This window comes from Heloderma suspectum, chromosome 3 (genome assembly GCF_057233095.1).
Source record: "Heloderma suspectum isolate Gila_16-S chromosome 3, 16-S_ref, whole genome shotgun sequence".
NCBI lineage: Eukaryota > Metazoa > Chordata > Lepidosauria > Squamata > Helodermatidae > Heloderma > Heloderma suspectum.
This window is the reverse complement of record NC_139460.1, coordinates 82,047,168-82,074,519: the sequence shown is the minus strand read 5'-3', so window position 1 is coordinate 82,074,519 and position 27,352 is coordinate 82,047,168. Positions and strand designations below refer to the sequence as shown.

Genomic DNA, 27,352 nt, shown 5'->3' with positions numbered 1-27,352 from the left:
AGCGGCCGCGTCAGTGCTCCGCACCGCGCAGGGAGGCATCAGCCAGCCGTCGCCGCGCACCGGGGCTCCCCGCCCGCCCGCGCTCGCTCGCAAGATGCAGGCGCCTCCGGGTGAGCGGAGAGCTGCAGTGGCGCAGCGCTGTCGCTAGGGGTCTCTGCGGAGGCGCGGCCTGCCGTTGCCGCCGCCGCCGCCGCTTCGGTGGGCTGGGCGATCAGCTGACTCGCCTTCTCCTCCCCGGAGCTCGGCTGGTGCCGCCGCCGCCGCGCCGCCGCCGCCTGCAGCTCAGTTTCACTCCCCAGCAGCGCAGAGGCGGGGACGCGGAGCCGAGCAGCCGGCGGACTGTTGCAGCCGGAGCCCTCGCCGCCCTCCTCGAGCGCGATGCCGCCGCATTTCGCCTGCCCGCCGGCGCCGCTGCTGCTGCTGCTGCTCGTGGCCTCTTGCACGGCCGGGGCTTTGGAGGTAAGGGGCGAGAGAGGCGCCCGATCCCCCTTCGCTGCCCCGAGCGAAGTCTTTGTTCGCCCAGCTTGGCGGGGCTTGGCGCTCGGCCCCCGCGGCAGCCGGAGCGCGGGGAGGGCAAGGGGGCCTTGCGCAGCCGGGGTCCCCGGCTCGTCGGCGACTCGTCCTGCCCGAGCAATGGGATCCTCCAGAAGGGGCTGGCGGGGCGGGACGACCGTGCTCCGGCATCGCCTCTCGCCCGACGTCGGGGCTTCTGCGGGGAGGCTCGATCGTGCGCCTCCTGGCCGTGATGGGGGCGCCTCGGGGGCGGGCAAGTCGCGTCTTCGGGGGGTCGGGGCGGGGAAGGGATGCCCTCCTCGGTTGCTGTGAGGAAGCGGGCAGGCTCTGGGATGGGAGGGAGGCAGGGAGAGGGAGCGGGGAAGAGCGGGCGATGCCGCCCCTTCCTTCCTCCCGCGAGGCGCGCCAACTTGGCGCGGCCAGCCCGATCGGTGTTTTGCTTCTGCGGGCCCTGGGAGCTGCCAGTGCGCCCCTGACTGCCGCCGCGCGGCTTTGTTGCCTCTTCCGCGCTGTCTGGGTGGAAGCGATCCGGGGGAGGAAACCGGGACGGGGCGGGGGAGGCCCGCCGGAGAGATTGCGATGGGAGCCGGGAGGCCCGATCCGCGGAGGTGGCGCGTGCCATGGCCAGTTGCTTGGCCTGGGCTCTTCTCCGCACCCCGGTGCGGAAAACAAGCAAGGAGGCGCTCGCCGGGGGATCGTCCGCCCATCCGTCCGCCTAGCCGGCCATTAGAAGGAAAGGAGGGGAGGGGGCACGTTCTTGATCAGGTGCCTCTGGCTCCGGTCACTTCAGCATTAGAGCTGAGTGCATTGCGGCTCCTGCGGAATGACCCCCCCGGAGCGCCCCCCCCGCCTCCCTATACTGAAAGCCGGAGCTCGCCTCTCCCCCGCCACAGCGAGCTATCGGCGCATCCGTTTCTTGGAGGGCGGGGAGGAGGCTCTTGCGTGTACGGCATGGCCCGGCCCTCCCCATCCCTCCTAATGAGGTCGTCTTGTTGATCCTAGACTGGGTTGCAGACTTTGTTTGTATGGGGCGCGGTGGGGGGGGGAGAAGAGGAGGAGGCGTGGGAATACAATAGGTGGGGGTGGAGTGGGGGGAGGAATGGCCTCCCACCCACAGACATCTCGCCGGAGGAGATCTCCTCCTCCGCCGCCGCCCTTCCGTGGGTATTTCGGCTGCCCCACGTCCGAAGGGGGTTTCCTCCAGGATGGTAATTTTTTGCTTAGGGACCAGATGAACGGCGGTGGGATCGGACTGAAGATTCCGAGCGAGAAGATGGCGCCTCTGCAGTGCAGCAAGGCAGCGCCGTAATGAAAGCTGCATCCCGGAGAAAACCTCCCACCGCTAGGTGTTTTAAACAACTCCCCCTTCCATTCATGCAACTCCCCATCAGGCAGCGAGTGCCGTGTGTGCAGCCGATTTCTGCCCGTGCCTAGGGGAGAGGTGGAAAGAAGAGGCTGGGGAGGGGGCTCCAGAGGGACCCTCCTCCGCTTCGCCTCCATCAACTGGTACGCTCTTGTGTGTTGCTTTGGCGGCGTTTGCCTTTTTCTCCGATTGCTTCTGTGTGATTGCAGGAGGAATACGTTTATGTTCAAACATCAGCATCCTGCAGGCCAGGGTGAAGATCCGTCACACTCGGCTGGGGGGTTGTTTGTCCGAGTGGGCTGCCCCTTTCCTTTTGGCTCAAAGGGGGTCTGGGGAGTAGTGGAGGAGGAGGCTCTAAATATCCCCCACCTCCTTGGGGGGACTGCAAGAGAGTGGAAAGGACAGGCAGGTAATTTTTTGCTTGTTTAAGTGCGTGAAGCTGCAGATTTGCCAATGCAGAACAAGGAGGGTAGAAGTATTCCCATAGGATCTGGAAAAATACTGTGGGTTTTTTGCTGGGAGGGAAGGGGTGTTATCTCTGATCTTGTTCTTTGCTGGTTTTGCCAACCTTGCTTCTAAGTGGAGCGCCTCTCCCTGTAGTGCAGTTACTCGGAAGTAAGCCCATTGACTTCAGTGGGGCTTACTTCCAGGTACGTAGGGATCCCACACTTGCTTGAGCGTAAATCTTAGAGAAACAAATGCGACTTAGTTCAGAATCGCCATGCAAAGGATGGAGCTGTACAATGCCTTACTTAGTATGGTGTGGGTGGAAAAACCAGACGAAACAGAGTCTGCAAAAGAGCAACTAGGCAAAAATCCAGTGATCCCTTTTTTTAGCAGTGGAATCTCAGCCTTGTGTGTCACGTTTAAACTAGAAATGCCCTCTATCGTCTTCTGAAACTCTATGTAAGCCAGGATAATTTGCCTGTCTTTTCCAGTAGTAGTGGAATCCACTCAGTCATCGAAGGTGCTTTGCCCAAACCTGCCCAGTGGGTCCACAATGAGCCAGATCCGATTTCTTTGTGTATTTCATTTCTTAGATTTATATCCTGTCTTTCTTCCAATGAGGTCAAGGTGGCAGACATGGTTCCCCCCCCCTGCCCCCCACATTTTATCCACACAACAACCCTGTGAGGCAGATTAGGCCGAGATATTGTGATTTCCCCAAGATCACCCAGTGAGCTTCATGACTGAGCGGGGATTTGGAACTGGCTTTCCCCAGTCCTAGTCCAACACTAAGGAGAGGGGCTGTAGCTCAGTGGTAGAGCACCTGCTTTGCCTGCAGAAGGTTTCCAGGTTCAATTTCCGGCTTCTCCAAGTTGGGATAGGAAAAATTCCGCCTGAAATCCCAGAGAGCTGCGATCTGTCAGTGTCAACAATAATGGGCTAGATGGACCCAGGGTCTGACTTAGTACAAGGCAGCTTCATAGAATCATAGAATCATAGAATAGTAGGGTTGGAAGGGGCCTACAAGGCCATCGAGTCCAACCCCCTGCTCAATGCAGGAATCCAAGTCAGAGCATCCCTGACAAATGGCTGTCCAGCCTCGTCTTGAAGGCCTCCAGTGTGGGAGAGCCCACCACCTCCCCAGGTAATTGGTTCCATTGCCGTATTGCTCTGACACTCAGGAAGTTTTTCCTGATGTTCAGTCGGAATCTGGCTTCCTGTAACTTGAGCCCATTATTCCGTGTCCTGCACTCTGGGATGATCAAGAAGAGATCCTGGCCTTCTTCTCTGTGACAACCTTTCAAGTACTTGAAGAGTGCTATCATATCTCCCCTCAGTCTTCTCTTCTCAAGGCTAAACATGCCCAGTTCTTTCAGTCTCTCTTCATAGGGCTTTGTTTCCAGTCCCCTGATCATCTTTGTTGCCCTCCTTTGAACCCTCTCCAGCTTGTCTGCATCCTTCTTAAAGTGTGGTGCCCAGAACTGGACACAGTACTCCAGATGAGGCCTAACCAGTGCTGAGTAGAGGGGAACTAGTACTTCCCGGGATTTGGAAGCAATGCTTCTATGAATGCAGCCCAAAATAGCATTTGCCTTTTTTGCAGCCACATCACATTGTTGGCTCATATTCAGCTTGTGATCGACGACAATTCCAAGATCCTTCTCGCTCGTAGTGTGGTTGAGCCACGTATCCCCCATCTTGTAACTGTGCATTTGGTTTCTTTTTCCTAGGTGCAGAACTTGGCATTTGTCCCTATTAAATGCCATTCTGTTGTTTTCTGCCCAGCACTCCAGTCTATCCAGATCACTTTGAATTTTGTTTCTGTCTTCCAAAGTATTAGCTATCCCACCCAATTTGGTGTCATCTGCAAATTTGATCAGCATTCCCTGCACCTCCTCCTCCAAGTCATTAATAAAAATGTTGAAGAGCACTGGGCCCAGCACTGAGCCCTGCGGTACCCCACTCGTTACCTCTCCCCAGCTTGAGAAGGTCCCATTGATAAGCACTCTTTGAGTCCGATTCTGTAGCCAACTGTGGATCCACCGGATCGTTGTTTCATCTAGCCCACTTCGAGCTAGTTTGCTCATCAGGATATCATGGGGCACTTTGTCGAAAGCTTTGCTGAAGTCGAGGTATATGATGTCTACAGCATTCCCACGGTCTACAAGGGAGGTGACTTGATCAAAAAATGAGATCAGATTTGTCTGGCAGGACTTGTTTTTGACAAATCCATGTTGGCTTCGAGTAATCACGGCATTGTTGTCAAGGTGCTTCCAGATGGATTGCTTTATGATCTGCTCCAGAATTTTCCCAGGGATTGATGTCAGACTGACTGGTCTGTAGTTCCCAGGTTCCTCCTTTTTACCCTTTTTGAAGATAGGGACAACGTTAGCCCTCCTCCAGTCATCTGGCACTTCCCCGGTCCTCCATGATTTCTCAAAGAGAATAGACAGCGGTTCTGAGAGTTCTTCTGCCACTTCCTTTATGACTCTAGGATGCAGTTCATCTGGCCCTGGAGATTTGAACTCATTCAAAGTAATGAGGTGTTCCTTGACCATATGCCTGTCGATCTCAAGCTGCAATCCTGCCCCTTCAGCCTGTACTTCGCCTTTGCCAGGGGGGTCATAGACCCTCTTTTGGGAGAAGACTGAGCCAAAGTAGGAATTGAGCACCTCTGCCTTTTCTTTGTCCTCTGTTATCATTTTGCCATCCTTATTTAATAGCTGAACAACCATTTCTTTCCTCTGCCTTTTACTATGCACGTAGCTGAAGAAAGCCTTTTTGTTGTTTTTAGCATCCCTCGCTAACCTCACCTCGTTCTCCACTTTAGCCTTCCTGACGCCATCCCTGCAATTCTGTGCTACCTGCCTGTACTCTTCCTTTGTTACTTGGCCTTCTTTCCACTTCCTATATGTGTCCTTTTTTGTTTTCAGGTCATCCCTAAGCTTTTTGAGTCTTCCACCTTTTCTTCTTGTTGGAATTGTTTGTGATTGTGCATTGAGAATTTCCTTTTTTAAAAGTTCCCACCCATCTTGGACTCCTTTTCTCGCTAGCATTGCTTGCCATGGGACCTTACTGATCATTGTTCTGAGTTTATTAAAATCAGCTTTCCTAAAATCCAGGGTACGCGTTTGAGTACACTCGGCTTTTGCTTCCCTTAGAACCAAGAACTCAAGTACAACATGGTCGCTTTCCCCCAGAGTTCCTGTAACTGCTACTTTATCCACTAAGTCATCTCTGTTGGTTAGGATCAAGTCAAGGATAGCCGATCCTCTAGTTCCTTCCTCTACTTTCTGTAGGAGGAAGTTATCCGCCACACAAGTCAGGAATTTCCTGGAGGGGCCATGTTTTGCAGAATTTGTCTCCCAACAAATATCGGGGAAATTGAAGTCCCTATCGGGGAAATTGAAGTCCTGTGTCCTGTGTCCCTTCCTGTGTCCTGTGTCCCTGTGGCTTCCTGTGTCCCTAAACCATTACAACAGCACCATGGCTCGCAAATCATATATAGTTTTACCATTGTAATTCTTGCCACTTTTATAAAGTGCTTCACATACATAATTCCAGTAGTGTTTACAACTGCTGTGTAAAATAGACCTTTATTATCACCCCCACATTGCAGCTGGGGAGGAAGTGGGGCTGAAAAAAAATAGTGGCTTGATTAGGGCCGATTGGGGCGCAATCCTAGGCATGTTTAGACAGAAAAAAGCTCTACAACTTCCCATGCTGGCTGGGGAACGCTGCGAGTTTGAACGTGCCTAGGATTTAGGGATGTTAGAGAATTCCACCACGGATCTCAAGGAGGCCGAATTCTAGTGAATTTGGCCCCCCGGAATCTGTGGCGGAACAGAGCAACCCACCCCGCGAAAGCCCCGCAAAACAGAGCCTACCTGGCTGTGGCTCCAGCAGCAGTGGCAGCTCCAGCTGCTGCCGGGCTGCAGCCGCAAATGGCAGCCGCTATGCCGGCCGCCATTTGCGTCCCTGACAAGCCATGATAGGCTACATAAGTATCTAAGTAGCCTATCACAGCTCAGGGCAGGGACACAAATGGCGTAGCCGCCGCCATTTGCACCCGTGTCTTTAGCTGTGATAGGCTACGTATATATTTACGTAGCCTATCACAGCAAAAGACAGGGGCGCAAATGGTGTAGCAGCCGCCATTTGCACCCCTGTCTTTTGCCGTGATAGGCTACGTAAATATATACGTAGCCTATCACAGCCATAGGAAAGGAACGCAAATGGCGGCCGCTGTAGCCGCCACCATTTGCATCTGTGTCTTTAGCCGTGATAGGCTACATATATATTTACGTAGCCTATCACGGCTAAAGACACAGATGCAAATGGCGGCTGCGGCGGCGGCCACCATTTGCGTCCCTGTGCAGCCCAGTGGCCGGATGTCCGGCTGCGGGCAGCCCCGGCTGGCGGCTCTGCGGAGTCTCTGTGGAGCGGAGCCAGCCGAGGAGGATTCCTGGGGGAGGGACGGAGCGCCTTCCCCCCACCGCGGGTTGCCCGGCGCGGAGCCAGGTAGGTGTTTTGTACATCCCTACTAGGATTATGCCGTTAGTGCATTTGTGGCCCAGGTAGGGGCTTTCTGATTCACAGATTTCAGTTCGCACCACTGTACAAACCATCTTTTGTTGTTACACAAAAGCTCATTGAGCTTTCAAATTTTATGCCCATTACAGATGTTGTTAATCATGATTGCAGGACAGGATTTGGATTGTGTATCATGGTGGGGTGGGGTGATGATAACAGATTAACTCAAGTGTTGGAAAAAGCTCTTCTGTCTGATCTCTTAAAATTACCCTCCCCAAAGTGATTTAGGGTGGAATCCTATGCTTGTTTAGACAGGAGAAAGTCCTACAACTCTCAGCATGCCCCAGCCAGCCATGACAAGCATCCAGAAGGAATACCTAAGTACTAGGAAGAAAAAGTTGGGTTTAGAACAGGCTACAGTTGTTAAAGTAACCGAATACAATATTTTAACATTCATTTGAAATATCGTCAGTGTAGGATTGCATCCTTATATACTTTTCATTCTGGATAATTTGGCCTTCAACAGCCTTCCACCCAACCTGATGCCCCTCAGTGTTTTGGACTACAACCCCCATCACCCCATAATGATTGGCCATGCTGGCTGGGGATTATGGGAGTTGTAGTCCAAAACATCTGGAGGGCCCCAGGTTGGAAAGGCTGCTCTTGAACATAAGACTAGCGTAGCTGGATCAGGCTGAAGGCCTAGTTGGTCCAGTATCCTGTTTGTGGTCAAACAATTGTCTCTGGAAAGCAGAGTATGAAGGCTGTAGCCATACTCTGCTGTTGCCTCCCAGTCACTGTTATTCACAAGCATATTGTGTCCAGACATGAAAGTTCCATATGGCCAACATCACTGGTGTTATACCTATCGCCTTTCTTGCATGAATTCGTCTCATCCCCCTTTGAATGTTTCAAATAAGTCAGCGATGGGGAATTGGTGGCCATCCAGATATTGTTGGACTCCCAGCTCCCATCATCCCTGACCATTGCACATACTGGCTGGGGCTGATGGGAGCTGGAGTCTAACAACATAGGTTTTCCACCCCTGAAATAGCCCCACAAAAGTTACTAGCCCATGACAAAAAACATTTTACTAATCCGCTATGCTAGTTTTCTGTGGCTTAAAAAGGGAAAACTTGGGACCAGGATACCTGAGACAGCACCTTCTTTACCAACGTGCTTGGTCACTGAGGTCATCAGAGGGTATGTTCCTGGTATGTTCCTGGTGGTTCCACATGGACTCATCACCAGGCTGGAGTCCACCAGGAAAAGAGCCTTCAGTGTGGTGGCCCTTTCCTTTGGAACTCCCTGCCTTCAGAGGTCAGGCAGGCGCCAACATTGTGTTGCTTTTGGCACCCCCTGAAGACATTGTTATTTCAAGAGGCCTTCCTTGAGTGACCAGCTGTGGTTGATTAAATTCAGAATTTGTTTCTTTTAAAATAATTTAATTGTTTTAACATGGTGTTTTATTCTTTTATCTTTATTGTTCACCGCTCTGAAATCTTGTGATGTGGAGTGGTATGTAAATATTGTAAATAAATAAATAAATACAAGCCAACTTCTGTATCGCTTTCCTGCTAGGCTGCTTAGGACCAAAGTCTGACTCACTCCAGTTGAGCCGCTATTTACAAGCTTGCCTCTTATCGTCAGGAGCCGACCTCTGACATTAAAAATCTGGACTCAAGCTTTAAATTGCAGTGTGTCCTGGTTAAAATTAAACCCTGAATAATATTATTACCCCTCTTCAGTCATAAGAATTAAAACAAAACTTGTTCTAAAAGTGTCCCTGTGCTAACTGAAATGGAGCCACTGCGGAACATGAGGGGAAGAATCAGCATGTTTGGGGGAAGTCAGAGGTTTGCAGAAATACAAATTTTTTAAAAATAATAAACCCCCCTGAAGTCTCAGCCCCTACAAAACAGCCCATTTAGGACTGAGCATGCTCAGTGGTTACCAGGAAATATAGCACGTTGAATGTCCCTCGGGAAAGAAAAACTGAAAACAGACAGGGGAAAGTGAATTGGCTTGCTAGAGCTCCTACCAGCTTATAGTACCTCTGCACCAAGCTGGATGGCATGATGGGAGTTGTAGTCTAACCTGTCTGGAGGGTACCGGGTTGGGGCAGCTTGGCTTCTTTTATCCTTGAGAAGAACGTGGCTGGCACCCTAGAAAGGAGCACTCTGCTTAGTGAGTGGATATACATTGCAACATATCTGTAGGTCCTACTTGCTTCTTTCAGTTGTATAATATAAAACCATCCTACTGTATTGACATAATTTGGTTAGGCTTTGCCCTTGTTCTGAAGAATATTAGATCCATTAGGTGTAGATTAGCATTGTGGTGACCAAATAATGTCCATAGTTACAAAACCATTTATGCTTTTATTTGTTATGGCCTTGAATAGATTCTCTATTGTGCCTAATCCCGCCCCCCACTCCCTACTCCATGTCTGCTGCTACAAATTGTCAGATTTCAATGTTAACACAATTAGGCATAATTAAATTGTCTTTGTGAACCTCTTGATGAGCCAGCTCATTATATGAAGCAAAATTATGAAGTGAAGATTTTAATTACAACCTTAACTGAAGATTATGATTTCTATTGAATGCTGAAATCATTCTATGGCCGTTGTTTACAAAGGAAGTTGCAACTCTTAAGTGTAATCTGTTGGAAAATAAAGATATGTTTGTTTAATTTCCTAACCTGAGCTGTCTCTTTGGAGTACAAACTTCTGTAATCAAAAATACAGCCGAAACAACTGCCTAGGCATCCCCAGGCACTACATGTCCACTGAAATAAATTCTATGTTGCCCATACAAGATGCTCAAGAGCCCCCATATGGTATTCCAGTGATTTGGAGCAGCTTGACACAGAAACATTTAATTAATTAATTAATTAATTAATTAAAATATTTCTAGGTTGCCTTTCAGGGCAGGATCCCCCTCAAGGTGGCTTGCAGCAACAAAATAGACTGATACAATTTCATAATAGCAACAATCTAAAAACAACAACAATAAAACACACACACACAATCAGGGGAAAGACAGAGTAAACAAGTAGATTTTCAGATCCTTCCTAAAAGCCTGCAATGTTGGGGCCTGACGGACCCTCAGTGCAACGATTCCAGAGGTGTGGGGCTACTGCAGAAAAGGCCCTCTCTTGTGTACTTGTCTACCTAACAGCCCTCAAAGATGGGCAAATGAGAAATGCCTCTGTTGCTGTTCTTAAAGGGCAGGCAGGCGGATACAGGTGAAGATCTTTGCCGTTCTTACTTATGGGTGCTGGCTGCTGACTAGACATCACGCAGTGTTGTGCATTAGGAGAAAACTTTTAAGAGACAGGATGGATTGATTAAAATCACAAAGAGTGAAACACCTCCAGTTGTACTTCACATATTTGCAAAACAAAACAAAAAATATATAAATGGTTTGATATAACAATTAAAATGTGTTGATTTCCAGCTAAGTAGAACAATTGTACTAGCTAGGAGAGTGCACATATATTCAATTGCTTATGTGTATAACAATACCTTTTATTACTTTAGAAAATGGTGCATTGTACATTGTTTATTTAATGTATAATGTATAAATTTACTCTGTGGATGATTTGTGTCAAGCTGTATTAGCATGGTAAGCAAATGTTAGCTATATGCATGAAGAATATTGATTCTCTTCTGTCTGTACCAATAACTGTAGCAGCACTTTTCTGTTTGAGCAGGCTGGCAAGCAAGTCCATACTATTATTATTCTGTTGATCAGCCTGCTTGTCTGGATATCTTTGTGCATCATTTGTAGCACATGGATAGCCTTAAAGTGATATGTAATGGCCTGGTTCAGGTGTTCATTCTAAACCAAAGTGTAGATGATTAAGAATGAGCTGCAGTGAGTCTTGGGCTCGCACCCCTCCCCCTTCCCTCTTGTCCACATGCAAGAAGTGGCTAGAGACTGCTTCTGTTTTCCCTTTAGAACAAACCACAGTTTCTGTATTATGTATGAACCAGGGGAACCATGGTTTGTTCCATCTAGCATTAGTTAAAACAAACCAGGATCAAACCTTGGTTTGATATCCTGGCTTGTTCACCTGGAGCTGAGTGAGGATTTGAACCTGGGTTTCCCTGGTCCAAATCGGACACTATTCACTATGCATGGGTATGCTTCGGGCTTGCAGGGTCTACTTTGTCTTTTACTAGATTTCTGAGGTCCACCAACCAAAGTTTGGGGCAGTGGCAATAACCTGCTTCATCCCATGAGCCCTAAACTGGGATGAACTGTATATTGATGTACAAATCTAAAAATGAGTTATTACAGATCAACAACTTAATTCGGGGGTGGGAAGAGCCTTTTTCTTATTCTTTTGTTTGTCTTTTAAAACCATTTCTTTAAAAAAAAATTTTTTCCAATAATAGTCAACACGCACACACAAAAACAAGTTGGGAGTCAAAAGCCATTACTGAACTACTGCAAATCATCTGGCAATCGAACTGTATATTACTCACCAGTAATCTATAACACACCACACTGGCTAATAAATTGAGGGATTTTATAAAGCATAAAGTGGGAGTTCATAGAACAGTATTCATTAGTGCAGGGCTATGCCAAGTTCAGTCTTGTGTGGTCTACTTTTTAATTTTGCTTTTTAACGCTAGACTTCCACTAATGTATGTTAAATTTACAAAGCAACCATGAATGCCCCATCCCTTAACATTTAAGGCATAAGTAATACGTGTTAAATGAGTCTGAGTGTTCACTCTTATTTATAAACATAAGTGCTTTGCTGGATCAGTCCCAAATCCACCCAGGGTGCAATCCTATACATCTTTAGACTGAAGAAGTCCTACAACTCCGAGCATTCCCCAGCCAGCCATGCTAGATGGGGCATACTTGGAATTGTAGGACTTTTTTTTGTCTACATATGCATAGGATTGCGCCCTTATCCTGTCTTTCTTTGTAAGAATCCCAGGAAGTTGCAGATGCTCAGTGGACCAATAGGATCTGGCCTTTGGTCTACTGGTGAATTGAAGTGTACTTTCTGACCGCACCAGCTTTCAACAAGAGTCACTTCCTGGCTGATTATACTCGTTGCTTACAAATAGTAGCAATTCCATTGACCTATTGTTCAGCTACTTGAGGTGTTAAAAACATTATGAAGATTTAAGAAGTTATGTTTCATTCACAAACTGGTTCTGCCCTAATGGAGAAAAATGTGAGAAAGTGGAGATGTAATGTAGTGAAAAGAAGGCATGCTAAAGAAGACAGGATATGAAGTGGAGATTAGCTGTAGTTGACCTCAGCTCACGGCTTTGAGGTAAATCAACTCTTGCTTGTGTTCCTAGACATTAGACACAGCATGAGTGAAAGCAATGGTTTAACTTTAGTTTTCTTAGAGGGCAATCCTATGGCCCCTAGACACTGTCTAGAGGGCCATAGGATATTTCATTTCCTGGGATCCAGGGTCGGAACCAGGGATTCGACCGTGGAGCCCAGAATCAGCACTCCCCTCCTCCGCCCCCTTGTAGCTGGCACAGTCCTCTCTGTGCCGGCTATGTGTCTGCGCTCGGAAACGGAGCGCGGAGACAGGGAAAAGGAGGCGGTCCCGAAGACCATGGAAGCTGCGTTACATAGCTTCCTATGTGTGTCCTGGCCTCCTTCCCTCCCCCTCCCTGAAGCTGTGGCTAGACAGTCAAAATCGCCTGTCTAGCCAAAAATGCAGGGCAGTTGGAGCACGGCGGTGAGGAATGCCTCCGTGCTCCAGCCTCCCTGCATTGGATACTTGGCAGCCTCTGACTTCGGAGGCTGCCAACTATCTCAATAGGATTGAACCCTTAATTCTTTAAAAACAATCAACATATCTTCTGTAAAATATAAGGGTTTGGATCCAAAGGTGCCATTCTGTGTGAGGAAAACATCTTCCATTTGTGCAAAGGGTGTTTTTCATCTTAAGTAGAGTGCTGCATGAGAAAAGTGGAGCTAAATCCAAGGACATTTTTCCAGTTCTGCAAGACTTTGTGTGCAACCTCTTGCACAAGCAGAAGCATAAGACCTATGGTAGAACATATCTATTATAGTACTGTGCAAACACCTGCCATGCACACTTTTCCCCCACAAGTGTTTGTGGTACAGAAGCAACCTGTTACCTCCTTTGTTTCCCTGCTTTTTAGCGTTCCCTCATTTTAAAAAGATGTATCAAAAAGATATCGAACCCCCCCCCCATATATGTATGTCAAGGAGTTAGTGGTGCTTGGTCTTCTTGAACATTGGCATTACAAGTGAATAGCATAATGAATTAAATGCACTATTGACTTATACAGAATAAGAGTTCCTGTTCTGTATAGGCATAGACCCTAGTTCTGTTCCTGGCTTGACTCCAGATATTACAATGCTGTCTAGACCATGATGTGTAATGATTTTAATACCTATGTCTGGAATAGCCTTTTTAATTGGCCTGAAGTTCTTGGGATGTTAAAAATGAAATCCTGCAGCATAAGAAGATTGAAAATGAAGCAAATTGAAAAATACTGCAGTATTTTCTGCAACTTTAGCTAAATGTTAGATATGTGCACAAGGAAAGTTGGTAAGTTTATATTTGGTTAGAAAACAGGCAGAAAATTGTGACTGCCAAAGGTTCTTAGGAAGCTGCCTTATACAGAGATTGGGTTTGCACAACCGGGGAAGGAAACTAAGCCATTGTAGCTTATTTTCCTGCCCCACACATGCTGCATCATTACCATAATTACCGTCATGGGCGTAGTTTATCGTGTCATCCAAATGCAGCGAGGATGCACAGCCTTGGCTTTTTCTGGGATTGCGGGGTGATTTATAACCCATCCCATCCACGCACTCTTGCCAGGTTCGGATGACGCGACAAACTGTGTCCGACAATGGTAATTATGGTAATGACGCAGTGCACAATTGGCACACGCAGGGCGGGAAAATAAGCTACAATCGCTTATTTTTAATCCCCGGTCATGCGAACTTGGCCAGAGTTTGACCATTGTTCCATCTAAATCAGTTTATTGGCTACACTGACCCAGTTCTCACAATCACCGCAGCCCACTGTGGCATCTCACGTTGTCTGAAACCAGTGAGGGTGGGTTGTTGGCATGGCTAACAAACCATCCACAACCCATGGGCTGTTTTAGGACTGTGGGTAGTTTGTTAACCCACACCAGCAACCCACCCTTGCTGGGTTTGGACAACATGATAAGCCATGGTCCCCAGCCGCCATGATTTGAATATTCAAAATGGCTGCTGGCATGTGCCGCAACCCACTGTGGCTTAAGTAAGCTGTGGTGGGCTGCAGTGACGGTGAGAACTGGCCCAGATACTGGCAGTGACTCTTGAGGTTTCCAGACAGGAACCTTTCGTAGCCCAACCTGGAGGTGGCTACCTGGGATTGAGACCTTTTGCATGCAGAGCATGTGCTGGTAAGCCCACAAATATCAGCTCTAAACGTCTTGTATATGAATACCAATATGAAATGCCATTGCTGAAATAGAATTGATCTGGCATGTCCACAGATACAGCCGCTGTTTCCTCTCAGTGATCAGTGCATGTGCAGTAGCACATCTAGCCTGCACTCACTCAGGCTCTGGGAAGCGATGGCTGAGATGTTGAACCAGGCTTATTTCATCCATGTGGTGGCATCTTTGGGAGACCCTTTGCACGGAGTGAGTGAGAAATATCTCAATCAGTGCTAAGATAACTAACGTTTCCTTTACCTTTAGAGCTGGAATTCAGTTTATCCACTGAGCAAAGATAAACAAACCAACTCATAGCATTTCGAAACTTTTCCCTGCAGCTATGCCACGGCCCATCTGTGTTCCTGAAACAAGTTCACACTTTTTAATCAGATCTTGGCTGAGCTTTTGAAACTGGAATGACTCTCTTCCCTACTCCCCTTTCAGCACTCAATGCTGAAAGGTGCTATAGCTGAATCCAGGTAATCCTTCCAGCCTGGTTTAGAGGATTGTGAGTAAGTCCTGGAATTATTAACATATTTTCCCTGCTCTGTTATATGCATATTCCTACTCCATGTCTTGTCTATATGTTCCAGGTCACAAAAGGCTAACCAAACATAGCCACTGATTTGAGCGCCCCAGGAAACTGTGGCTAGCACTTGCTCTCCATACTAGAACTGCAAGCTACTCTTAGAAGTGGGTTTTCAGTTCTTGTTTGGAGAGCAAGCACCAACCATGGTTTGCCAGGTTTGAACACCCCAGCAAATTATGGCTAGTGCTAAAGAGGAAACAGAGAAGGAAATTGCATGTCAGTGGGGAGGAAGGGTGAACAGGCAAGCCCATGTCTCATTTTCAGTCCTGGAAACCATGGTTTGGAGGAACATCTTTAGGATAACTTGGTTCTAATGAAGACAATAGCTTTGTTTAGAAATGATTTATTCAAAGGCAGAACAGACATTATTGACTTAATTTTCTTCTTGCTCAGGATCTGTTTTTCTTCCACTAAATTAACTTTCCTTCCATCTGTTCCTACAGGCACATTTTATATCCTGTATCGTCTTGCTAACTATGTGTCACAATCCCAAGTGGCCTTGGAACAACAAATTTACTACTGCCTGAGGTTGAGGATTATGTTCACATCTGAGGATGTGTTCATACAGGGCTACCTTATGCAGTCATCAGTTACGGCAAGGGTGGAGAACATTTTTCAGCCCAAGGGCCTGATTGTCACCTGGGGAACCTCCCAGGGACAGCATGCCAGCAGTGGGTGCAGTCACTGCACTCTCACAACATCTATATGCACACCATCTACACAATTCGTGCACACATACAGCCCCCATAGATACATATGTGTGTGTGTGCATGCGCGCGCATGTATGTGTATCTATATCTATCTGTATCTATATATACCACACACATACTTCTCTGTCCCCCTTTCTCAGCTGACCCACGCAAATCAGTTGAGCGGGGATTTTTCCTTTTCTCAGTACTGAGCAGGGAAAGGCTCTTAACTCCAATCAGCTGCTGATCAGAGAGCAGAGCTTTTCCCTGACTGGGAAGAGGGGTCAGGGCCTGGAGAAGAAGAAGCTGGATATGGCCTATGGGCTAGAGGTTCCCCATGCCTGAATTCGGCTTTCTTAATTTCAAGTTACACTGGCAGCTGCCAGGTACACATACATTGATTTCAGTTGTTGATTTCCCAGTCTCACAAGCCTAAGTTGAGGATCTCCTGTGCTGTGGACAGTCAAATATGTGTGCTGAATTGTCAGCAGTAGAATACCACTAATAATGATATGATTCATTGTGTTCAAAGACTAAGCAGGTGTTGCTTAGCTTTTAAAAAAAAATTCTTCTGCTTAACACCACCTCAAAGAAGAGTTCTGTGTAACTTGAATCACTTTCAGAGGTTTAAGCGTTAGCTGTCTCAGTTGCCTCACTAATTCTGTGTCTGTTTTGTGGGATCAACCTGTGCAGTCTAATGGCTTTTCATGACCTGAAATATTTGAATTGGCAAAGGAATTAAAACAAAATCCAGACCCCGTTTGGTTCAAATCTGCAGGTGTGACCTATCATACACAAACTATAAGACAATTACAGGTTCCCTAATCTCTTGGTAGTGCTGTACTCCACCCATTGTTTGGTGTCATCTAGCCTTTCCTTTCATTCAGTCCCATGAATGCAGATTGCCATTCATGTTCAAAGCTTTTAGAATTGTAGTAGTGTCAGGTGGCAGTTTCCAGTTCTTTCTGTTAGCAGAGTCCAGCCTGACGGCCAAAGAAAGGTCATAGTTCAGTGGTGGAACATTTGCTTTGCATGCAGAAAGTCCCTGTCAGGAATGCCCCTGTTGTCTTCTGAGCCCTCCAATAGCCAGAATCAACAGTCAGACAAAAGGGCTGCTTTCCAAAGCTTTATTTCCATTCAGCCTAATGAGGCTTACAGATGCTAGTTGCCTGAGACTCAGAGGAAATACAAAGGAACAGCCTACCAGGGGTTTCTAAGGATTAGGCCGTCAGTTGATCTCCATTTGGAGAAAAGCGCAGCAACTCTCTGAACTTAAGGAGTAGGAGGGGAAATTCTCCCCCTTTCCCTTAGGGCCTCGGGGCACAGCTGCTGACATCAAGCCAAACGGGCTGAGCGCCTCAGCTCAGCTCCCGCAACCTCTTGCTTGTGCCTGCGCCTCGCGTCTAAAAGCTCAAGTTGTCCCTCCCTTTCCATGCCAGGGTCAGTATCGCTCCCAGGAATGTGAGGAGGGGGGGCTCCCCCTCCAGCTGCACCTCTGAAACCTGAGAGGGTTCCTCTCCCACGGACTCTATCTCCTCCTCAGAATCAGAGCTACTTTGGGGCTCTATGGGCTCAGATCCAACCTTGACAGTCCCAGATTTGTTCCCTGGCATCTCCTGGTAAGGCCAGAAAAGGTCCTGTCTGAAACTTTGAAGAACTGCTTCAAGTTATAGACAGTGTTGAGCTAGATGACCAATAGTTTGACTCAGTATAAGGCAACTTCTTATGTTTCTAAGAAGTCAAAGCCAGTTGCGTGGGGAAGCACTGATTTTAGACGTGCCAGGGAAGCAGGGTATCATCTTGGGATTTAAGATTATGCTGTGACGTTGGTCCTGCCCCACCAGGTAGGCACTGTAACTTCCAACTTGGAGTGCGGCAAGTGTTCTGGATAAAGGCAGGTGCCTTTCCTCTTGGGGAAGCCCCATGGCCACTGCTGGAGGTGAGCTGCATGAGCGGTGCTAGCTCATGCCAGTGCCTGACCAAGTAAGGCATTTGGAATGATGGGAATCCAGGGTGAGATACCAGATCTGGATCCCAGTCATTGGGAACATCGAAATAGCATGTGCAGTCTTCAGAGTCAGAGTCGCCTAGTTGCCTACTTTGTTCTATGGAGCTATGACATGCAGCCCTTCAAAACAGGGCTGGGCCACTTTAGGCACTCCAGATGTTTTGGCCTAAAACTCTCATCATCCCTCACCATTGGTTGTGTTGGCTAGGGCTGATGGGAGTTGTAGGCGCATCTGGTGGTCCATACATTGCCCACCCCTGATTTAAAAGAAGGGATTCTGCCAATCTGGTTAAAAAAAATGCTTTGGGAAAGTTTGTTTGCCTGCTAATTTATTTAAAATATTTATACACCATCCTTCATTACCAAATCATAGGTATTGTTGAGCTAGTGAGTTTCATATCTGCTTCAATGTGATGCAGTATTTTTAAATCCTTAAAAAATCTTGGAGGATAATTGCTTGTATTGGTTTATCTCTTCCTGCTGTCTCTCCCAGGCTTTGTAGTGATGGCCATTGTCATAGGCCTGGTCTAGACATGGAGCAGAATTCATTTCATTTCATTTCTGTATTGCCCAATAGCCAAAGCTCTCTGGGCAGTTCACAAACATTACAATACAAAGTACATAATATAAACAGATACTGGGACCAGATAAAACACAAGACATTAAAACCCTCATCATATGCCATCAAATGCCTGGGAGTAGATGAAAGGCTTAACTTGGGGCTGAAAAGATGACAATGTTAGCACTAAGTGGAGCTCAGTGCAGAGTGCATACCACAGTTGGAATGAGGTGATAGAGTTCTGTGGTGGTAGAATGTACTACCTCAAACTGCAAATATGGGGTCATTTTTAAAGGATCCCCCATGTAACAAAACAGAACAACTTCTCTACTCATAGAAAACTGGAACAGCAAGGAATGTCTCCTTGCATTCACACTCATCTTTCCGGGAACCAACCACATTCACTTCTATTCTGCCCCTCCTTACTGGCCATGGCCATGGCCACATAAGATTCACTAAAGAGGTTAGAGGTCTGAACCTCTCTCAGCCTGAGGGCCAAATTTCAGAGAAGCTCTTGGGGGCTGGATGGGTTCCAGTGGTGGGTGAAGCTGAAAGCAAAAGGGGTGGGGTCAAAACACCATCATAGTTCTTACTGCTAGTAACTAGGCCTTAGGAGAGGCGTTTCAATCTTTTAGTTATGCATAAACGCTGGAGAACCAACCAAACTATTTGTGGGCTTTCAAGAAGCTTCAGGCTGTCCACTGCTGGAAACCATGCTGGTCTAGATGGACTTTTCCATCTGATCCAGAAGGGATATTCTTATGTTCTTACACTTCATTTAGGAAAGATGAATCATGACTGGTTCACTAATAACCATCATATACTGTTACGAGTGTGCTAGTTTCTATATTAATTCTTTATTTTTTTAGCATTATTGCACTAACTATAACTATAATTATGCTCTGGGGAACAACTTGCCCAGATCCAGCCCAGAGAGCTATTTCTATGTTAGTTCAACATGTGCTAATATGGTTTTAAAAGAATACATAATAGAGTGCTTGACAAAATAAATTAAGGGAGTGCATATTTTAATTTGGAATTCTAAAGTAAAGCTCTCAATCATTTTGATTCTGAGTTTCATATCTGATAGGTTTTTTTAAAAAAAAGATAATTACTTTGGATGAAGCATTTAAATGGCAAACATGGAAGATATCTTGGAGAGCCTGCAGAAAGAACAGGAAAACAGCAAAATACTCAAAATGCAAATGCAGTGAGTTCACTGTGGTCTTGATGATTCTTTTTTTTGTTGTTAACAACATTTAACGTACATTCCTAAGCTGAGTGATCTTTGGATTCTTTAGAGGCCAGATATGTAAATTATTGTGAAAAAAGCAGCAAAGCAACAATTTCTCCTTCTCTATAAGTATGATTACTTTTGTACTTATTGCCATTCCAGATCAGGTCCCTGGTCTTGCCTGGTATAAAGTCTCCCACAGGATCTAGTATCTCTGCACAGGAATGGGTCAGTCTTAATATGCATGCAGTTGAATCCTGGTTTGGGAAGGATGTACATGATGTGAATTTTTGATACTGACATAGGAACATAGGAAGTTGCCTTATACTGAGTCGGATCGTTGGTCTGTTTTATTTATTTATGTGACCAAAGTCTTTACTATATAGTGTTTATTGTGTTTGCCCTCAGCTCAGCTTTTGGGATGTGTTGTTGTTGCTACCATTTTACAGATGGGCAACTGAGGTTGGGACCAGACAAGATGTATTTTGTGAAGAATGCAAAGGTCTACAATTGCCTATAAGTGCAGTAACCTTATTCTAACAAACAGAAGGTCCAAAGAGGAAATGTCTCGTACTGAAATTTGAGTTGTTTCATAAGAAATTGTGACATATAAACACTTCCTGTTTGTTTGATTTCTCCCTGCCCCCCCCCCCGCCACCCCTTCTAACCTTATTTACTCTGCAGTCGCTAAACTCCCTTGTCACCTTGCATGCTGGAGTTATCCTTAGGCTGATATTATTTTCAGCTGATCTGTACTCAGATGTTATATGTAGTCTTGCAGTCTAAATTGTCTTGATGGTAAGATTTCAGAAGAGTCTAAAGCTGCTGCACCTGCTGTCAAATCCATTATTTCTTGTTAGTGGCTCTTACCTCCCACTCCAAGAAAATAATTCTGTCTCTAATTGAATACCTGATCTTAATGCCTCTGCTTTCCAAATTCTTTACCTGCTTACTTTGATACACAGACAAGAAAGATAGATGTGAAGGGGGAGGTATATGCATCTTTCTTTGACTTCCTCAGCAAATGACTGACTGAAAGAGTATTTAATCATGTTTAATAGAAAAGGAGTTTAGCTGATGTTGCAGAGAGAGAACAATGTAAATCGAAGGGACAAAATATGATAGTAAAGCGGTTGCACTAGCCAAGAAAGGCCTACCATTACCTCACACAGAGAAAAGTAATATAAATTACTACATGTTCAGCTGTTGACATAAGAAGGCCAAATTTTGTCTGGGGTACGTACTTTACCCTCTAATCTGTTCTACCTTCCCCTCTTCTTCCTCTATCAAAGCCTTTCAGCTCAAGCAGGGGCTAACATGGCTGGAATGGGAATGGGGTCATTCTTCTCCCTCCAACATGGGTTTCCTGCACATTCCATTGTAAGAGTTGGACAGATTTCGCTGTATGTTGTCCACAAAGGTCCAATGCGTTCATAATGTTCTTGATCTCCTAACTATGGGTAAGAGATGGAAAGCATGCCGAGGCACCATACACTCCTTTCTCACTTCTCCTCTATGAATTCCCCCCTCCCCGCTTTCCATGGTTTGCTTTAAGCATAGTAAGAGTGTAATGTCTGCACCAGTGCTAAACAGGATTGCTTTCAGAACCAGAGTTAGAAACCAGGGATAGTATCCAGTGTTAGTCCTATGTAGAGTAAACCCATTGAAATGAGTGGGACTTAAGTAAGTCATGACTAATTTAGGTCCCATTCATTTCACTGGCTCAACTCTATGTAGGACCAACATTTGATCCTACACCAGAGTCTGAAGTGGGTTTGCAAACCTGGCTATAGGGGAATCTTGTTAGTATTAATCATGATTTGCATGAATGAAGAGCCAGTGCTACACTATGGTTAAACCATGGAAGGGTGGGCAGGATTCATGCACATCAAATTGGCTTCCTGCAACCGGTACATATTTACATAGGTGTACATGCATACAAACACAGCCCTGCCCAATACAACAGGGCCAGTGCACGCACACGTGAAGCCAGAATCCCTGCGCCCCTCCCCCCACCGTCCCACTCACACGTTCCTCCCTTCTTTAATATCTGTGGTTTGCTACTGTATTACCTGGCCTATGCTAACCAGGCTAAGGGGACAGGACCAGAAAAAGGTGTGGCTGCACGGAATTAGAAGTGGGGGTTGGATATCATAATTGGCTTGCTTTTGTCTTCCCTTACTCTTTAAAGCAGCCCCCTCCCTAACTGGGCCCAGCCACCATGTGGCTGCTGGTTCAGGAATCCCTGGCAGGCAGTAGAGAAAGGTTTTGGGTACGTGGGTGGGCTCTGAGTTCCTTTGCTGGTGCTAGTGTGACATTCTGCAATGTGGGTCAAAACACAATTGCTAAGTGGGAGCTGGCCAGAGAGTTTGCAAGCTGTGGGTGGGCATTTTGAAATTTGTGAGCTGCCATCTGAGCCTGTCTGGGGGTAGCGGGGTGGGGTGGTAGGGGAAAGAACTGAGTTCTATTCACCCTGTTTTTTTAAAGTTCATTTTTAGGCGGATGACCAGAAAAAAAGAATCTTTGCCCCTGGGCTCGCCTCCTGTTTAGTTCTTGCTTCTCCTTTCTGCAGCATGACAAGAGGCCTTGTGAAACAGGAATGATGAGGCTGAATTGGCCCCTCCAAGAGTGGTTGCCCAAGTGGGAGGGCTGTTAGCTATGGCAACTACGTGTGCTGGGGGCTGTTCATACAAAAGGCTAACCCACACTCAGTTGTTGAGTGTAGCTTGTTGTTGAACCATGAGTTGTTTGTTGAACCGTGGGTTAGTGTGTTATCTGAATCCAGGATGTTTTCCATAAGGTGGCTTGTTAACCATGCAGTGTGGCTTGTTACCCACTCTGAACAACCCAACAACATCCCATGGGTTCTCAAGGTGGCTTGTTCAAGAAAACTAAGCCACACTGCATGGTTAACAAGCCACCCTGCAGAAAATGTCCTGGGTGCAGACAACATGCTAACCCACAGTTCAACAAACAATGCATGGTTCAACAAAAATCCACACTCAACTACCGAGTGTAGGTTAGTGTGCCGTGCGAACCCAGTTTTTGTGTGTGCATGCCTGCGTGTGTACGCACCCCACCCTCCTTTACAGGAGAGATGTATGATATTCCAGAAGCCTAGTATGAGCAAGAAACACAGGAGTGAACTCCTATTAACCCCTCTCTGATCTTACGTTTGGTCTCTGTTTATAGTGGAGTATTGGGTGCACGTTCCCCTCTTGAATAGCGTAAAGTATCTGTGGGGGAACGTTTCCAGATGCTTCAAGTTCCAGAGCTTTTATCCCATGGCATAATTTGGCATTGGGAGCACTTCTCAATTGACAAAGTGGCTTCTGAATGGAGCTGCTGAACCTTAAGAGGGAAGGAGGGAAAAACAGTTCATCAAGATATAGTGCAAGTGTATAGTAAAGATTTTGATATAGTAAAAAATGGTGACTGAGGGATATCTCTTCCGTCATCCCTTAAAGCACTTTAGAGTTACCCGTTGAAATGGCAAGTCAGGATTCATTCCTAGGCAATGTTGTGTACCCTAATATTCCTTTATGATCACATTGTCATAAGAAAGTAGTGTCGTGCTGCTTGCAGATGTTTGAAAATCTGCTACTGCTCAGTTTTCTTGATGTTTTTATTAGTGCTGTGATCATCCCTGACATGAATTTCTTTTACGAACACTGTGAACATAATGCAGCCATTGATTCTTTGTTGTTGTGATACATTCCACAGTTTTGGCAATGCTGCTTGTCTGCTGGAAGGAGGAGTTCAAAGCTGGCAGCAGATCTAGAACCATTAGAGCTATGTCAACTGGGTGTAGGGAAAACTGTCCTCTTTTTACCTCCTAGGTAAATAATATAATAAACATTTCAGATTGAATAAAAAGTTTAGCCCAGATTTGCAGTGTGTGAAACTAGGTATTTGATGTAATCTGGAAATGCATTTTTAATAAAATGCCCTCACCAGAAATAAAACAAGTATTGCAAGTGGAAGCAAATACATAGCAAAACCGTATGGTTGGTTTACACAGCTTCTTTCAGTTACTTAGTGATGCCTCAAGGTGCTATTGTAGTTGAAAGCTGCAGCCCAGAAATAAGAAGAAACCTCCTGCCATTTCTGCACCTGCTCGGCTATAACTGTGAGGCATTTTCCATTTTGCATTTTCAGGTCAAATGCAGAGTAGTCAGGGCTGTGTTTCTCCACTGTTCTCTTCCCCCTCCCCCGTCCACCCCCCAGCTCTTAACTCCAAAATAATTCTCCTGATGGCAAAATTACACTTCATTCCTTGTACGTACAATTACTGCTTTCCTAAATGTAATAACCATTCTTGACTGCATTCCTCCTCCAGAAGAAAAGTGTTTCTGTGTTACAGATGGAACAACCGATAATTAGACAGCGTTGTCTTGAAGAGGGAGAAAAATACCATTTGTATGTTAATGCTAATTATGTTTATAGATTTTTTTTAATGCATTCCTTATGTTCTGGGATTCAAATTTAGGCTTCTAGAGATGTGATCTCCTTCTCAAAAACAGAAATAAGTAATGTATAGCTTCAGGCCCCCTACCTTTCCTGACTGCTGTAAGAGGCAGGTGTGTTTGTGTGTTTGAGAGGGTGAGAGAGAGAGAGACGGAGACGGAGACCCGTTGCTTACAGTGAATTCTGAATAATAGTTCAAGCTTTGGTCAGATAAAAAAGGCTAAGACATTCATGTCCCTATATTCTGTTAAAAGAATCCCTATTAGGGTGCAATCCTACGCATGTTTAGACAGAAAAAAGCGCTACAACTCCCAGCATTCTCTAGCCAGCAGTTTGTTTTGGATTATTTTGCTTTGTAGTGAATGTTTTCAGCATAGCATGCTAAGTGAACACCACTAGCTTATTTGCTGCCAATTTTTTATTTTTCATATCTCGACTTCTCCCCTTTTAGAAGCAACTGTTAAATACTGCTGCACAGATGAGTTACCATATCTACTTTTGTTTACAGATTTGGATTGATCTTCAGGTTTTTTTCATTTTAACATACATAGTTGTTTCAGAATGCCCTTGGAATGCTAGAAGCCTGATCAAAAAAAGGCTAATTCCCAGGTAAAGAAAATGTGAAGGCCTGGTGACCCCCACTTTTTTCAGTTTTTCAGTTTGCAGTTTTTCCAATGGAAAAAAAAATGGAATTGTTGGGGTTCACTGGGGAAAAATGCCTCCTATGAAATCTGTCTCTTTTTGAATGAATGAATAAATCACTTTTAAGACAAGGTTTTACTCAAAATGTATATAGCATGAGGGTTTTTACGTAACACAATTTACAGCCTTATTGTAAACTTGTGATGCCAATATTTTCAGGGTATGTTTATTGTTTTAACGTTACTAATTTTGTCTACAATTAATATGATATAATGTGTGTATAATGATAACACTCTTGTTTAAGAGTTTGTTGTTTTCGGTGTTGTTATAAAGTTTAACTTGAGATCCAAGGAGGCTGCTAGTCCTTAATACTGTGACTATATGAGATACACTTCCTTTTATTTACTATAATGTTTGTGGTTTCTATTTTCAGCTCCCCCCCACCCCCTTTCTCATATGGCAAAAACTAAGATACGTGATGGTGGTTTGTAGCTCTCTCTAGTTCTGGGCATAGTCATAGTGTTTCTTTTACAGAACTAAAGGCACAATCCTATGCAAGTTTAGAGAGAGAAAAAGGCCTGCAACATCCAGCATGCCTCAGCCAGCTATGCTGTCTGGGGCATGCTTGGTACTGTAGGCCTTTTCTCTCTCTAAACTTGCATAGGACTGTGCCCTTAGGCATTTATACTTTTGTTGCTCCAATTCTATGCACATTTGCCTGGGAGTAAGCTCCCCTAAACAGAGGGCATCTTATTTCTGAGTAAAGATCCATAGGATTGTTTTGTAAATTTCAGAAATATGGCAAACAGTACAAGTTTATATGTTACCTAACTTATAAATGTTGCATTTTGTGTTGTTAAACAAGTAAAATACATTTTTGGTGTGATAAGAAAGCAAGAATTACATATATTTTAATTTTCCCCAAATTTTTGTTTCCCTCCTCTGTGTGTGTGTGTGTGTGTGTGTGTGGTGGGATTAAAAAACTGTCTCCCCCGCTGTGGCTTCAAAATTTAAAACAAAATTATGTCTTTACCCCCAAGACTGTCTTTTTACCACAAGATGCATGTTGTTTATGCAAAATGGTTCCTGACAGGATTTTCCCCATGCAAATAGCAAAGAGTTGCAATGGTGTGGTGAAATTCCTTGTTTCATTGAACAACCTTCCCACATGAAACAGCCTCTAGTGGATTGGGTTTTTTTTTAAAGCCATTATTGTGCTGCTAGTTACTAAGGCTATAATACTATATACAGTTTCCTGGTAGTAAGTCCCATTGAACTCAACAGGACTTCCTTTCAAGCAGATTTGCAAAGGCTTGCACTGCGAGGGTTTAAATCAGCCTTGTGTGGGAACACATTTATCACTTGGCCTTTGAATAGGCACTTCAACGCCCCACTATTATGGGGGCAGCAAAATTGGGCTAGCAGGGAACATTGTGAGTGGCTGCATGGATCCATATTCAGCCCGTTCACAAGATGGTCTCTGAAACAAAGTGACCTTCAACAAGACACCATTCAGTGAGAATGCAGTTGTGGGAAATGGCTTTACAATTTCATTGTTGAAATCAATTTGACAACAGATGTATGAGTTATACTGTACAGACTGTACTTTAGAAGTGACTGTGATTAATACCTGCAAAATTCACAGCCTTGTGGAATGACCTGGCAGACATAAAAGGATGACTAAATATTGTGTTCCAGAGGGTGAAAGCTTAGGACATTGGTCATGCTGCGGCAGCTGCATTGACTGTCCATCTGTCTTGAGACAGCTGATGTGTGTGTGTGTGTGTGTGTGTGTGTGAGAGAGAGAGAGAGAGAGAGAGAGAGAGAAGGCATTCTTTCATTTAATATGCACTTTTGTTGTCTTGGTAATATTTCACTCTAATATTATTGTGAAATATGATCTAAATATGTAGTATAGAATAGTTATTTCTCTCAAAATGAAACATTTATGTATAAAAGCTCAGCAATGGAGAACAATAGCAACTGATAACAGGCTGTAAAAAGAACACTTCAAGTAAATTACATTAATGATTACCTTTTATTGGTTCATATCAGGACCGACATTGTGGTTTGCACAGTACTAGTCAAATATTGTAGAACACACCACTCCCTAGGGATTCATGTATAGGAATTTCAATCCAGCCTAGCAACCCCCCCCCTTTTTTTTTTACTGTACTTCTTTTTCCTTTTATTTTTCATTACTTCAAGAGGATATCTGCTCTACAGTCTAGAGATGTGGGAGAAATTAGCTTTGTTCACCTCTGAATGTGAATTTACCTAATTTGCACTTTTCCAATTAATATGCCAACCGAAACACAGGTATACATTGATATTTGCATGTTTCAGAATTTTGCAGTTTTCCAATCATACGATGCATGCAGAAATGTGTATACTCATAAAAATAACACACAAACTGCATAATGTTACCAAAAAGTGCTTGTATACTTTAAGCAAAATTGTGTACAAATATGAGAAAGGCACATGAAAATGCTTACAAATTTTGGCTGAATTTCTTTTAAAAATTCACAAACTGATGTAGAAACAGGGCGAAACTGAAATTGACCAATTCATCTATCCCTACTGTAGACAAACTGGCCTGATTTAGACATAATGCTAAAGTTTAGTGTGACATCCAACTGGGCCACTTTGTAGTGCAGGTACACACTTGAAGTAACTAACAATAAAAAGGAAAAGCAGTACACCATAGTTTAGCAGTACAAAATGAGCCACAGCGTGAGCCTCAGGATTGCATTCCCCCTCTGCTCTCCTCCTGTGATGCAGGCACAAGGAGGAGATTGGAAGCTTCTGCTTCTGCTTTAGATTAACTGTAGTTTAGCATATCATCTGAA

The 27,352-nt window shown here is 45.2% G+C and overlaps 1 protein-coding gene across 4 annotated transcripts in view; it reads left to right on the top strand.

Annotated features, from left to right (window-relative positions):
* Window positions 1-236: 236 nt before the first annotated feature.
* The window catches only part of APP (amyloid beta precursor protein), a 191,234-nt gene continuing 164,118 nt past the window's right edge, over window positions 237-27,352 (top strand). For all 4 annotated transcript variants that reach the window (XM_084843562.1, XM_084843560.1, XM_084843557.1 and 1 more), the window contains exon 1: window positions 237-459. In XM_084843562.1, the coding sequence (XP_084699688.1) occupies window positions 379-459 (81 nt within the window). In that variant the 5' untranslated portion in view covers window positions 237-378. The remainder of the gene's footprint in view (window positions 460-27,352) is intronic.